The 14,516-nt window shown below is 33.5% G+C and overlaps 1 protein-coding gene across 5 annotated transcripts; it reads left to right on the forward strand.

Moving 5' to 3' along the window:
• Positions 1–4,390: 4,390 nt before the first annotated feature.
• Positions 4,391–14,381, forward strand: LOC123914334 (deoxyhypusine synthase-like). 5 transcript variants are annotated; one of them, XR_006811805.1, is made up of 9 exons: positions 4,391–4,708; positions 4,812–4,982; positions 6,572–6,790; positions 8,323–8,409; positions 8,655–8,763; positions 8,851–9,086; positions 9,190–9,440; positions 9,637–9,750; positions 10,052–10,297. XR_006811805.1 is itself a non-coding variant. In XM_045965445.1 (7 exons), the coding sequence occupies exons 1-7, from the start codon at positions 4,499–4,501 to the stop codon at positions 9,265–9,267; spliced, it is 1,110 nt and encodes a 369-aa protein (XP_045821401.1). In that variant the 5' UTR covers positions 4,391–4,498; the 3' UTR covers positions 9,268–10,287. The 5 variants fall into 5 exon arrangements, 2 of the variants coding, with proteins under 2 accessions (XP_045821401.1, XP_045821403.1); XR_006811807.1 differs by lacking the exon at positions 10,052–10,297 and adding an exon at positions 14,091–14,381 and having other exon boundaries at positions 9,190–9,750; XR_006811806.1 differs by having other exon boundaries at positions 9,190–9,750; positions 10,052–10,282.
• Positions 14,382–14,516: the final 135 nt, after the last annotated feature.

The following is a 14,516-nucleotide window of genomic DNA, read 5'->3' on the forward strand; positions in this document are numbered from 1 at the left end:
TTCCATATTTTGCTGATTAGACATTTGTTGTGCCAACTGACCAAGTTGATTTTCCAAATTTTTGGCTCGTGCAAGACTATTTTTCAGATATTGTCGGTGGTGGTCTTGCATCTGTTGCAGCTGTTGTTGTTGCTCATGCATCTGTTGTTGTAGTTGTTGCATTTGTTGCTGCTGCATTTCCATAAATTTAATCATGGTCTCTTCCAATCTAGCCTCTGGAGTTTGCCCATAATTATCAGGTGGACACTGTTGATACGCTTCGTACTCATCCGGAATATAGAAGTTGTTATAACCATGATCAGTCATGGTTCTTTTGTGATGGTGAATCTGAAAAAGGATTGAACTAACAAGAAAAATAATTCTTTGTCTAGCAAAGAAGGATTAGTGCAAGCAAAAACTATACAAATATATACAAATATGTACAAATACTTAAAAGAATACAAATTGTTGCAATGCTCCAATATCTAAACGCCAGTCCCCGGCAACGGCGCCATTTTGTTGAAGTACAAAAGTAAGTATGTTTTTATCGTCTCCACAGGGACTGATGCGATATCAATGCCGTTCAACAATCAATATACTTTTAAGTAAAGTGGTTTCAAGATGTTTGTTTGTGAAAAGTTACGAAAACATGAAAGTAGTAACGATGTTTAATTTGACAGAGAGATTAAATTGCTGGGATTAAACTTCAACTACTCATTCATACATATTTCCTTAATCAGTTACACATATTCAAGCTACTTATCAATATCATCACGTATTTACTCATCGAACGTTTCCGTCCCCAGATAACGTCGAGAAATCTATTAAACCTATCAAACCCCGATCCCTCGGGTGCTTAATCGATCCAATAGCATTAAGTTCCAATACTTTAAGTGAATATTAAATCTAAGTCTATTCCTAGATCTTAGCTTTTAATAGATGTTATCCTAGAGCAAGATTCAAAACATATATTCCTATACTATTTCAAATCCAAAGATGAAAACAATAACAACAAGGATAACATCAATATTGATTTGTAACTAGAATATATATAACACCATGATCAAGAAAAACACATACTAATAGAGTAATTTACATTCAATCCCAACAACAAGAGAAATTAGTTACCCATATTCATAAGAACTTTACAAAAGATTAAGAAGAAAAGAGATGAACAAACATTACAATGATGATTCCTCAACTATTGTTGTGTATCCACCTCCAAAACCCCTTGAATCTGCCTCCTAGGTCTCTCCTTGATGAATTTGAGTGGTGGGAATGGTATTTTTTTGTTTTTCTGCATCTGATATCTATTTATAGTGAAACTGGATTTTTAAGTTGGCCCAGCCAGCTATAGCTGGCTCAGCCAGCTACCTTACTTCATAGCTGGGTTTGCTAACACGTGTCATCTGAGTCACCTCCCAGCTCTTCTGGCTTTCTCTGGCTGGAGCCAGAAATGTTTTGCCAATACAACAGGGTCTGTAGCTTTCTCTGGCTTAAGCCAGAAACTCTCTGCCAATTCAACAGGATCTGTAGCTTTCTCTGGCTTAAGCCAGAAACTCTCTGCCAATTCCACCAGATTTCTAGCTTTCTCTGGCTTTCTCTAGCCCAGCCAGCATATATCAGTTCCATAAAAAATTCAACTTTAAGTACAAAAACCTGTCAAAATGATTGGGATTAAAGATAAACTAACCAAAATTAGATCAACACATATATGTACAAGTTCTTATGGACTTATATACACAAATCTTGCAAAATAAGTCAATAAGTGCATAAATTATATATGTAAAATTACTACTTTTTGGCACTTATCAGAGCCTAACAATGGCCCGAGGTGGTTTCACAGATGTTTGAAGTTGTTCAAGTGACACATGGGCATCGGTTGACATGGATGCAAGGTGTGTGATGATAGCGTGCGGGCATTGGTTGGCATTGATGCAAGGTACGCGGTTATCTCGATGGCTGATGAACTTCCGGAGAAAGCCAACATGGAAGTTGCACCATAAATTTTCAGCGAGGTTTCGAGATGAAATTCTTGGGATGGCTTGGTTCCAAGTGAAGAAAAATCTTGGGATGGTTTAGTTCCAAGTGGAGTGTACTCTTTATGGTGGAGTATGATAATTTAATTTGTCGGTATAGACAATGAGAATTATGATTGTCGGTATAGACAATGGAAGCAGAAGATAATGATTGTCGGTGTAGACAATGAAGATTGAAGACCATTACAATCAAGGTGGAGATTGTTGGGGTTGATTGCAATGTAAGTTCCATATTGCTAATGAAGAAGAAAAAAAAGGTCAAAGAAATTATATTGAAGAAGTTCCACATCGCTTAGAATTGTGAAGCAAGGGGGAAATCAAAGCTATATAATGGACCTAAGTTCTTTGTTTGTAATTGCACCAGTCAGTAGCACTTTAAGCTTATATCTGATTTTTTGTTTTTCTCTTGTACTCTTGTATTAGAGGGTTGAGAGATGTAGTTAGGTATTTGCTTTGGAGAGTGTGGGTGTATTGGGGGCCAAGGGAAGGTTGAGGGTAGTCTATGTGTTGTAACAATTTTCACATAGTGTTTATTCTCTGGTTGTCGGTTTTGACAATGACCGTGGTTTTTTTCTCCGATTTGGAGTTTCCACGTTATATTCTTGTGTTGTTGATTGTGTTCTTTTATTTTCTCTATGCCGGTTTTTCCCAACACTTTTGGCTTCATCTTCTTCAACATCGGTAGATCAATTTCCAGCACATCCAATATTGGTATAATTGAAAAACAACTTTGAACCTAAATTATTGAAATGATGCATAATCAAACTTGAATGGAAGGTTGTCAAATAACCACTTTAATGGAAGGAATACCAACTCTAAAAGTCTTCATAATAACAAATTTAGAGATTGAAACATAGGAATAAGTTTCCGATTAGAGACACATTAGGAGCAAACATACCAGGAAAAATAGCACCACCGGTGACAAGCCCAACTAAACTGTCTTTAAAAAATAAAGTTTTGGTGGAATGAATTATTGCAACACCCCTCATTGGTTGTTATTATGTCAAATTTGGTTATAGGCTCGCTATGCGTTGTATTACTCGTAGTGGTAAATATCATGTTGCAGAGAATTGGATAACAATTTGGAAAGTGCATGCCCCTTGTAAAACGCGTCATATTCTTTGGCATTTTTATGCGGGAGTTGTCTCCCAACGAGAAGTTGGATAATAGAGCGTAGAATTAAATGTGATAACCATTGTTTGGTGTGTGAGAAGAAGGGCGAGATATAAGAATTACAATAGAGTGGCAACATTGTTTTGGAGTATTTGGCATAATAGGAATGATAAAATATGGAACGATATATAATGTTAAATTGTCAAGTATCATTGGTCGGGTTGGGTTTGATACATGAAGGGAGTGGTTTGATGTCCACAAATTGCAACACAATGGTGATTCTACTAGGACGTCTTCCGTTCTGATTAGGTGGGAAAATCCAAGGAATGATTGCTTGAAATGTAATGTAGATGCCGCATTTTTTGCTCCTGGTAGAACAACATTAGGTGTTTGTTTTCGAGATATTGCAGGACAATTTCTTGATGGCCTTACACAGTGACAACATTCAGTTTTGTCAATAAAGGAAGGTGAAACTTATGTTTTACTGCAGGCTATGTCAGAAACTAAGTACCGAGGTCTTGAACACATCCGGTTTGAGAGCGACTCACATGTGATGGTTGAAGCTATCCGTACAAAATGTAAAGGTAACTCTGAGTTTCTTTCCATTGTTAATGATATTATTATTGTTATGTCATTATTATGTCCAAACTTTGAAATAAAGTTTATTAGGAGATAAACGAATTTAGTTGCTCATAAGCTAGCTGATTAGGGTACCCAATTTGTGAGCTAGTTTCATAGATTTTCTATAATAATTTAACATAAATACCAGAAAAATATAAAATTAACAAATATTACTAAAAATAATAAAATAACAAACCTAGCTAAATAAGAGCATCCACAATGAAGTACTCCATTTTTGAGTACTTAAATGGTCCCACATGGACACATCATCAATTTCTTATTTTTTTAATAATAGTACCTAATAGGTACTCAACCCCTCCAATGAAGCATTTCTTAAAAAGTTCTAAAATGGGTCCCATCAATAACTTCACATAATTGCAATAAATTTTTATGCTAATTTAAAAATTGTGATTTTTTTATTTTTTGAATATATTAAATAAAGTGGGTCCCATAAAAAGAAGAGAGAGTTCTTATATTAGAAGTGGTACCTATTAGGTACTAAAATATGTTGTGCCTAATAAGTACCATGAGTACCTAATAGGTACTAAGATGTTCTAACTAAAATATAATAAAATTAAATGTAGTTAAAATAATAAAATACGAAACCAATTTGTCTATGAATAACGTTGGATGGAGTAAGAAACTTCAATAGCTGCGTTCATAGCATTCTCAACAAAACAGTCTATAAGCTTCCACCGCGACTCTGCCGCCACATCCCTACTCCCGCTTCCACCGCCTCCCTGACAATGAGTGAGTTAAAGGAAGATGATACAGTTATGTCAACAGTTCATTCCACAGTCTTCAAAGAATCAGAAAATCTTGATGGAAAGTGTCTTAAAATTGAAGGTTATGACTTCAACCGCGGTGTTGATTATGATCAGCTTCTCGAATCAATGCTCACTACTGGATTTCAAGCTTCCAACCTCGGTGATGCCATTGAAACCGTTAATCAAATGGTTAGTTCTTTTCTTTGATACCCCATGTTTTTGTTTTTATCTTTTAATCACTTTTTGTTTATAAATTTTTTGTCTTTGTGTTTTTTTGAACATGTGGTTGAAGCTTGATTGGAGGTTGTTTGATGAACTTGTTGCCGAGGATTGTAATGACGAAAAAGAGAGAGATTTGGATTACCAGAAATCTGTTACATGTAAAGTGTTTTTGGGTTTCACTTCTAATCTCATATCTTCTGGTGTTAGAGAGCATGTTCGCTTCCTTTGTCAGCATCACATGGTGAGTGTGTTTTTGGTTTTCTCCCTTTTAAGTAAAGAATTTGTCATGAACTCATTCTCATTCTAATTATGAATTTGCCATAAGTTACAAACTAATCTAAAAAAGGCCATAGACAAAAGATTTAAATTTTACACTAAGCCAATGACACTTGAATCCATTGGACTGTTTGGGTGTTGTAAGAGTAATATAGGTCTTGAATTGTTGAATTCAATATTTTATCTATGAAGTACTGATGGGTGTGGAATGGATATGTGTCCTGTCTCTAGTATTCAAACTGCTTTCACTGTGAATTATTGTTGCTATATCAGTGGGACGGGTGTTTTTGTTAGCATTCATAATTATGGAATTTGCTATTTTGGATGTCTTTGCCTTGTTTTGATTGCATAGGAATCTTCTGTTTTGGATAGGTCTATTGGCAAGTATTAAGCTTTTATTTTGGTTTCGAGGAGTTGATTTTATTGTGTCAACAATGATAGGTTTTGATTTTTAGGATGATGTACATTTTGGATTCAGACAATTTTGTTGATCGGATAGTTTTAGGTTAGGATTCAGATTTGAGGGAAAGCAATGCATTTTAGCCTATTAGTTTAGGTTACCAACCATTCTTTTGAGGATTCTGTACTAGACTGATTCATGGCTGAATATATATTGCATACTATATGACTCAATCTACTACTGGCATGAATGTTCTAGCAACCTCCTTCTCACCACTATTTAGGTCCCAAGCTGGTCATCTTGAAACCTTATTGGATGAATACCATAGCTTTTTCTTGCATATTAATATCTTCTCCATGTCACCTCCCTGCTTGGCATCTTTACGACATTCCCATCACATACCCTTGGCAACGGCATCCAAAGAAGTAACTGGACTCACTTATGATAGCATACCACCAGGTCGTAAATTCGGTACATTTCCAGCAACACATACTTCATTTCACATCTGATAAGTAACAATCATTGTCAGGATGAACTGGCAAGAAATACAAGTAACTATGAAACATACAAGTAACATCACTTAGAAAATCAGTTAAAGTTAGGGAAGCAAACTGGAAAATTGATAAAGTTAGGGAAAAAAACAGCATATCTCATCTGGTATTGATATAGAAATTTAGAAAAGAACTCATCTGGTATTGATATAGAAATTTAGAAAAGAAAAGTGGAAAAATTATATAAATTGCAGCAGCTAAGAATATATGAAGATTCCATGAAATTTAGAACATGGTTATGTGTCCAACACAGAGTGCAAAAACATTTACTTCAGCATAAAATTACATTCACAAAGAAAAAAACCCAACAAAGCCCTGATGTTGCAAATAAAAACTTCAAGATGATTTAAATCGAGGCAACAAGAAATTTGGATTTTATCAACCTTTCATAAATTCATATTAGTTCCTGTTTATGGCCCTGACGTTGTAATTTGAGATTGCCTATTGCAATTTCCTTTTACTAGATGCATATTTAAAGTTTCTGGTTGCTTTGATGAAGCTGTGATATAGGTTATTTATTGAATTGAAAAGTTGCTAAAGCTAGTTTTTAAATATTGAGAATGACACGGTAGTTGTATTAATTTTGTTGCATCTGTTCTATAGGTTCATGTAATTGTTACAACTACAGGTGGTATTGAAGAAGATCTTATAAAGTGCCTTGCACCAACATATAAAGGAGATTTCTCTTTGCCTGGAGCTCATCTTCGCTCAAAAGGATTGAATCGAATCGGTAATTTATTGGTCCCTAATGACAATTATTGCAAATTCGAGGACTGGATTATTCCTATTTTTAATCAAATGTTGAAGGAACAGAATAATGAGGTATTTTATTTTGTACTTTTCCTGCATTACAAATATTATATGGTTCATTGTTTGTCGGAGGTATTCAAAACCGGTCGGACCTTTGTCTGACCTGAAAGATCCCGAGAGCCGGTACAAAAGCAGGAGGTTGGCCCGGTTTGAGGAATTAGGTCTATTTTTTTAAATTGCGAGAAAAAAATATATTTCTGCTACAAACTTTAAAACTTCTCTTCTATATTATTTACCTAGAAAGTCATCTATTAGTTCTCTCTTTTATAGTAGAAAGTCATCTACCAGTTCTCTCTTTTAAACAATGTGGAACTTAAAGTAGTAGATATACTAGTACACCTGTTGGAAATGAATTACAATTACCATTTACCAGCAAAGAGAGCGGTTGAATAAAAATTATCAACAAAAGACTTACGGTTGCTGCTTGGATGACTGTGGTCGCTGTACTTATACTGAGAGTATTGTATCCACATAAAGTCTTTCATGGTGCACAAGTCTTCAATATTATTATAATAAATACGAATTTTACCAAATCCACTGTTGGTTTGAAAGTTTATATCATACAGATCATCCATGAATTTTTAAATTTTTTTTAAAATCATTTGATATGTTATTGGCATCCATCAAGATTAATGGTATTCAATAAAAATCCATAAACCGTTAATCTTGATGAGTATCAATAACATATCAAATGATTTTCAATTTTTTTTAATTTTTTTTTATGATCTATACGATATAAACTTTCAATCCAACAGTGAATTTTGTAAAATTCATATTCGTTATAGTAGTATTCGTAACTTGTGCACGGTGAAAGACTTGATGAACTCTTTCACCATAGACGGCCCACATAATAAGAGTTTGGCCGGTGATACTTTTAGACCAAGGTGTTGTTGGAAGTGAAGAGATATGTGGCTGTCAGGAAAATAGCCGCAGGTTGGTCGGTGTCCTCAATTTAGTTGTATATATGAATATTGGTATGGAAACAATGCTGGATAGGTATATAAGGTTTTCATTGCCGGGAAGTAGTTTGTGGACCAATGGTAGATTTGGTCTAGGCATTTTGACTGCAGCAGGGGAGAATACAAAACAGTATCATAATCTTAATAAGCATGTTTTGAGTGGCAATGGCAATAATAGGAGTGATTCTAAAATTGATTCCAATGACACCGTGGTACTGAGGAGAGATCAAACTGGTGTTATACGGTGCGTAACTGTAGGGATTATCATCTTAAAACTGATGTAGAGCAGAGGAATTTGTACAGTGTAATTGCCATTTGTTCCGATATAAGTAGTGCATTTTGTTAAGGAATAGTTTTTGCTTGCTATATATGGGTAGGGAGCTAATAGTGTTTTATACATTATGTTCTTGTTGAGTTATGGTTTGTACTTGGTAATAATTGGCTTAGATATTACTGATGGTTGTCTGGTGCATCCAAATTTCAATAAAAACTTTGCTGGAAAAAGAACCTCTTATGAAGGAGGTTCTTTTCAGTTTTTACTTGAAACTTTTTTCCCGTCACTTATTCATCTTCCTTTTTTGGCAGAAAGTGTTGTGGACACCATCCAAGTTAATTGCTCGATTGGGAAAAGAAATTAACAATGAAAAATCCTATCTTTATTGGGCATACAAGGCAAGAATGATACCGAGCTTAGATTTTCAGCAAAACATGTTATTCTCTACTTCAATTTTGATTCAAATCTTTACACTAGTTTCTTTTTCCATCATCGTACAGTTTATTTCCTACATATCCTGCATTGTGTTACACGTGTGCAGCATGAATATTTGTGTCGATTTTCTTATTAACTTCTTAACTGTCAGAGAAGTTGCACATAATATTATATTATTGATATTTTGTTTTCCTTTGGTGTTTTACAGAACAATATTCCAGTTTATTGTCCAGGATTAACCGATGGCTCATTGGGTGATATGTTGTACTTCCATTCCGTCCGCAACGACCCTGGTCTGATCGTGGACATAGTACAAGGTTTTGACTTCATTCTTTTTACTCTTCACTGCATGGATGATTTTGAAACGATTGGAATCATAACTAAAATAATTGTTAATGCAACAGATATAAGGGCCATGAACGGTGAAGCCGTAAAAGCAACTCCTAGGAAGACAGGCATGATTATTTTAGGAGGCGGTATTCCAAAACATCACATTTGCAATGCCAATATGATGCGCAATGGTGCAGACTATGCAGTTTTTATTAACACTGCACAAGAATTTGATGGAAGTGATTCTGGAGCTCGTCCAGATGAAGCTGTTTCGTGGGGGAAAATACGAAGTTCTGCAAAAACCGTTAAGGTACATCTTATATACTTTCGCTACTTGTTTCTTTGTCAGAATACTCTAAACTTTTGCCTTAGTATATCCCTTAAAACTAAGTCGGTTTATTTCACTAAACCAGGTCCATTGCGATGCAACGATAGCATTCCCTCTGCTGGTTGCTAAAACATTTGCCTCAAGAATGAAACCTCTTCATTGATGAAGGTTCACCGTCCAAGTTTATTTGAAATGCATTGTGTTTGAGGATCTTGATGGACCAGTTTGCCACAGACACTTAATTTGACCATTTTTTTACCATTCAGAAGTAATTCATTAGTCTTGAAGGCATCGAGAGTTATGAATTGGTGATGTAATTGTTTATCCGGTTAACAGGTAAGACATTTGAAAAAATAGATGAGGTGGACCAATCAATGAGAGTGTGTTAGTGGGAGTGTGTGTGAGAGTGTGTCCCTAGCATTGCTCTTTTCATAAAGTTAACCAAGTCCTATGTCAAATCAACCTTTTGACTTTCAAATTTCAAATCTAACATTTTTCCCTATCACATTTTCTCATCTTTCTTTTGTTCAAGTGAAAGACAAATGGAGCACTATCAAAGATGGGAAAGAGTATTTGGAAGAATTCATATCTGCTCCATTTGGAAGAGCACTTTCAAAGATGGGAAATGATTGTTGTTGACTCAAATGTAAGTTTCTAAGTAAATGACTTTTAGTAGAACTCAATGTTAGACCATGTTATGCTGTCAACTATATGTTTATACTATTTTAACAAAGTATATGGAATAAAATTGCTATTGTATGCTCTGATGGATATTAAAGCCAAAATATATTTTTTTATGGTTGAACATGTAAAAATAATTCACGAATATTTGTAACTAATAGAGAGCTAAAAACATTATAGAACATACTTTGTTCAAGTTTAAGTAAGAGATTTAAAGACCGACAAATGATAGTCATTGTATCAAAAAATATGTTCTATAATTTCAGGGAGATGATATTTTCATCATTGTTTCAAATGAGTTGAAACTGAAATTTGGAAAGGAGATCCCTATGAACAATTCAAAGCCTATTCTCACTGAGACAACATGTTTACTCTTATTGTGTGTATGACAAAAGAAATTCCAACTAATGGAGATGTTAAATTCATAGAGTTGATGTAGGTAGAATGTTATGTTTTGGTATGACAAAAGAAACTTTCAAGTAGTAACTTTATTCTAAAGCTTCGATTTCGATTTTTATCTATCTCTCTATCATATTTTTTTGCGTATGTTGTGATTTCAATCTATGTTGTGATTTGTGCTTAGTTAAACGATGCTTAGCTTAAACAATTTCTACTTTCTATATATCGATTTTGATTTGTGCTTAGTTATGTATATCCTCTTAGCTTAATTAAACCAGCATAGCTTAAACTTATTCACCATGTATATCCTTTTGTGCTTAGTTTAACTAAACAATTTCTATATCGATTTCGATTTGTACTTAGTTATGTATATCCTCTTAGTTCAATCGTTCATATTCTAAAGCTTTGATTTCGATTTTTTGCTATTTCTCTGTAATTTCTTTGTGTATGTTCCTGGAATGCTGTTTGCAATGCAACTTCAATCTATATATCGATCATATATTGAAGTTGCAATTTCTACTTTCTATATATCGATTTCGATTTGTGCTTAGTTATGTAGGGTACACAATTTTGTGCTTGAAATGCTGTCATTTATATTGATTTCGAACATAGATGGAAATCAAACATAGATTGAAGTTGCAATTTCTACTTTGTAAGGAGTAAAGGAGAGTTAGCTTGCTTTGATACTATGGGAAGACCCCATTATATAGTGTTACAATGATATAGCATGTGTGCCAAGCCTTGACTAATGCGCAAGCAACAACATGCCTAGCTAGGCCAAGCCCAAACTCAATAAGCTCATAAGCGCGTCTAATGCCTCATACTCTAAAACACTTTCTATATATCGATTTCGATTTGTGCTTAGTTATTGTACTGTAGCACCCTAATTTTGTCACAGCCTTACTCTTTTCTCTGCTTTCGATTGATGTCGCATTTTTAGGTTTTAATTTCATGCATATTTATAAGAATTTTTATGCATTTTGTTAATTAATATATTTTCAAGTGAAAAATTCAAAAAAATGTATTCTTTATAAAAATATTTATGCATTTTATTTTTATTATTATTATTACGGTTAATAATTAACACAAAATCCAAAAAATAGAAGAAAAAAAAGCAACAACGGCAACACTGTTGCTGCACGCCTTTCCCTCTGTTTCACTTTCAGCTTCTTCTTTTCATGAATTTTTCCAAAAACAAGCTTTAGTCTTCACTTCACCAACAATATAAGCAAGCAAGCAAAAGCTCCAATCACTTCATTCCTCTCTTGTCTTTGCAATACCATTTTATCTGTCAAAATATCAACAAATCCAATTCACCAATTATCCAATTAGTACAAGAAAGAACTCATCAACAATCTCTATAAATTGAGAGCAAAATTCAGAACAAAGGGAGGACGATTTTGGGACGAGAAAAAACACCAAATTCATCTTTTCTACCATTTTTACTCAAAATTTGAAATCAACAAAACCTATGTTGCCCGGGTGCGGGTACGGTACCAGTATAATTATTTTTTAAAATATAATTTTATATATCAAATAATATAGCTATATTGTTAAAACAAATAATTAAACATAAAAAATATCACACCACACTTTAAATATAATTTAAATTGTTCGAAACATCAAAATATGAAATTAAAAACCAATTAACTCAAAAAGAGTCAATTATTTCCCTTTTCATCATCACTAAAAAGAGTGACCTCTAGTTAGGTTCACCGCGAGAAAGACTAGCAATTTCAAGAATATCAATATATTAAATAAATCTCATTCATCTCTACGAATATTCCACATTTTTGTCGCATTTTCATTATAAGTATTAATATTCTCTTTTTTAAGAGAAGACGAAGATTGGTATGAATAAAAACTAGATTTTCATCTATCTTTGAATTTAGTCTATTCTTTTTCAATAAATGAGTGAATAATTTCAGCGGCTATTTTGTTATTGTTTTTTTAGCAATAGTTGCTACTTTATATTATAAACAAATAAAAAACGTAAATCTTCCTATAAAAAAAATTAATAATAAAAGAAAAAGGAGAAAAACAAAACCGTGTTTTTTTGGATTGGTGTACCACGCGCGTACCACAGGTGTACCACGCGTGTACCCATTGCAAAAAATAAAATAAAAATTAGGTACGGCATTGGTGCGTATCGGGAGAGTACCATACGCGTACCGGTACCCGGTACCGGTACTCGGTCTAAAATGGAGTACCCATGCAACATAGAACAAAACACACACATAAACCTTCGATTTTCTTCAACAAAAACATCCAAAACACGTCAACACGCAAGGAAGAAGATGAAGTGAGGTTGAAGACGATGTCCATTAGATCATTTTTAAAGGATCCCAGGGCCGAGATCTGTTTTAGGATTTTTAAATCCAAGCCACTTGATTTAATCAAAAGGCTCAGATTCATGAAGCCCAATATACACCTCTTTGCATGTGTCACACTGGAGTTTACCTTTCTTTGTTTGGACTAAAGCAGAACTGGGCATGGGCTTGGTTCTCTGTTTTTGCTTTCATTTCACACCAAGATTCTGTTTGCACCCCTCTGTTTGCTTTTCTATTCATATAAGTGCTTATTTAAATAATTGATTATTCACATAAGTTCTTATTTAAATAAGTGCTTCCACGTACGATCGCCCGGATGTAAATACTATTATATACTAACATTCACAATAATTTTATCACAAAAAAAAATTCACAATAATTTTTATTTTAAAATTAATGTTTTACTCATAAAATTTTATATCGATAAGTAACATGAATAACATTAAAATATAAAACTACACATTTTCTGTGAGGAGTGTGGTTGTTTTCTCACTGTATTGCTGTTGTCAAGTTGTTTTTAATTGGTTGCTACATTAAGTGTGTGAACTCTTTGATGTGCATTAATTAGTTGAATGAATCTTCGCTTTGCTTTTGAAAAAAAATATAGTCCTATGAAAATGAAAGGTAGAGAAACGGACCAGTATAAATTCTTTTTCGGTATTAATTCCATAAATAAATGCTATGGTTAATTTAGTTAAGTTTGAGGATAACAACTAATGCTTAATAGGGTGGGGGCTCCTATTCATATATAGAGCTCTTGCACACCATGTATAAGTTTGTTTAACATTTGATCGATAAATCTTATTATTGGATATAAAATGAGATTATTTGGTGAGATATGGTGAAAACAAACTTATATATATATATATATATATATATATATATATATATATATATATATATATATATATATATAATATGGTGTATTGTATATATTAGATAAAATTTGGAATTTGGTGCACATAAGATTCATAACTCATTTCAACAAGGGTGAGATTTGTAAAAATTCAAGCCCTCAACAAGACTCTATTTAACTATTATATGGTGACTTATGTTGATATAAGTGTAACTAGGGGTAACTTTGTAACTGTAGCAGCATACAAAAGTCAATTTTTGCATCTGACTACAGTAAAAAAATAAAAGTAAGTGAAAAAAATATTATATTTAACTCATGTTGTCAAATTGTTGTAAAAAAATTGATGTTCATGTATCATTACTCATACTAATTATTGTATAATGTACACCATCTTTAACATTGTCTTCTAAAAATCCAAACAAAAATATTGGAGTAGCATCAATTTAGTAGACAATGTAGCATCAATTTAGTGTGTGTACATGACAATGTGCATTGTGAATTTATTGCTTCTTATTACTTTCTTATTGGTACCTGCTTTGATTTTCTGTTTGGTTGTCCCTAAATTATTGATGTTGACTTGAAGGCTTAGCTTTCCTTTTTATGGATGATTTATTTGTCTGGTAAAATGAAAATGACCTGCTTGTTTGAGTTCATGCAAGGCTCCTAATGTTGAATTTATTGGAAAGTTAATGGTCCGTTTGTTTGTTCAATTGAAACCAGGCCTACTGTTTGAAGACCTACTGTATCGGTGAACACATGAAGATGTTGCGTTGCAGAAAAAACACGGCGAAAGAAGGTTACATAAGTTTTTCGAGGTCAAAGTTTATTTGAAATGTATCGTGTTTGAGGATCTTGATGGATTAGTTTGCCACTCACTGACATTGAATTCGACTGTCTCGTTATTCATAAGGTCGACATAACAAACATTTTTTATCATTTAATCTTGAAGGCATTCAGAGTCATGAATTGCAGATTTAAATTATGTAATGATAAGTATATTTTTTTTGGAAATGTGGTTTCTCTTAGTTTTGAGGTGTTGAAATTTGTAATTTCTAGAGCAAATAAGACCAGAAAAGCTTAACAACTATTACTGATCAGTTATAGTATTTTCAATATTTTCCAACTGATGGCTGCATTTCATGTGGG

The sequence above is a fragment of the Trifolium pratense genome, linkage group LG3 (genome assembly GCF_020283565.1).
Source record: "Trifolium pratense cultivar HEN17-A07 linkage group LG3, ARS_RC_1.1, whole genome shotgun sequence".
Taxonomy (NCBI): Eukaryota; Viridiplantae; Streptophyta; class Magnoliopsida; order Fabales; family Fabaceae; genus Trifolium; species Trifolium pratense.

Excerpts from the sequence above, each read along its gene's own strand:
- LOC123914334 (XM_045965445.1), top strand. The coding sequence starts at position 4,499 with ATGAGTGAGTTAAAGGAAGATGATACAGTTATGTCAACAGTTCATTCC. Across the intron at positions 4,709-4,811 it reads TTGAAACCGTTAATCAAATG|CTTGATTGGAGGTTGTTTGA; the intron begins GTTAGTTCTTTT and ends ATGTGGTTGAAG. Across the intron at positions 6,791-8,322 it reads TGAAGGAACAGAATAATGAG|AAAGTGTTGTGGACACCATC; the intron begins GTATTTTATTTT and ends CTTTTTTGGCAG.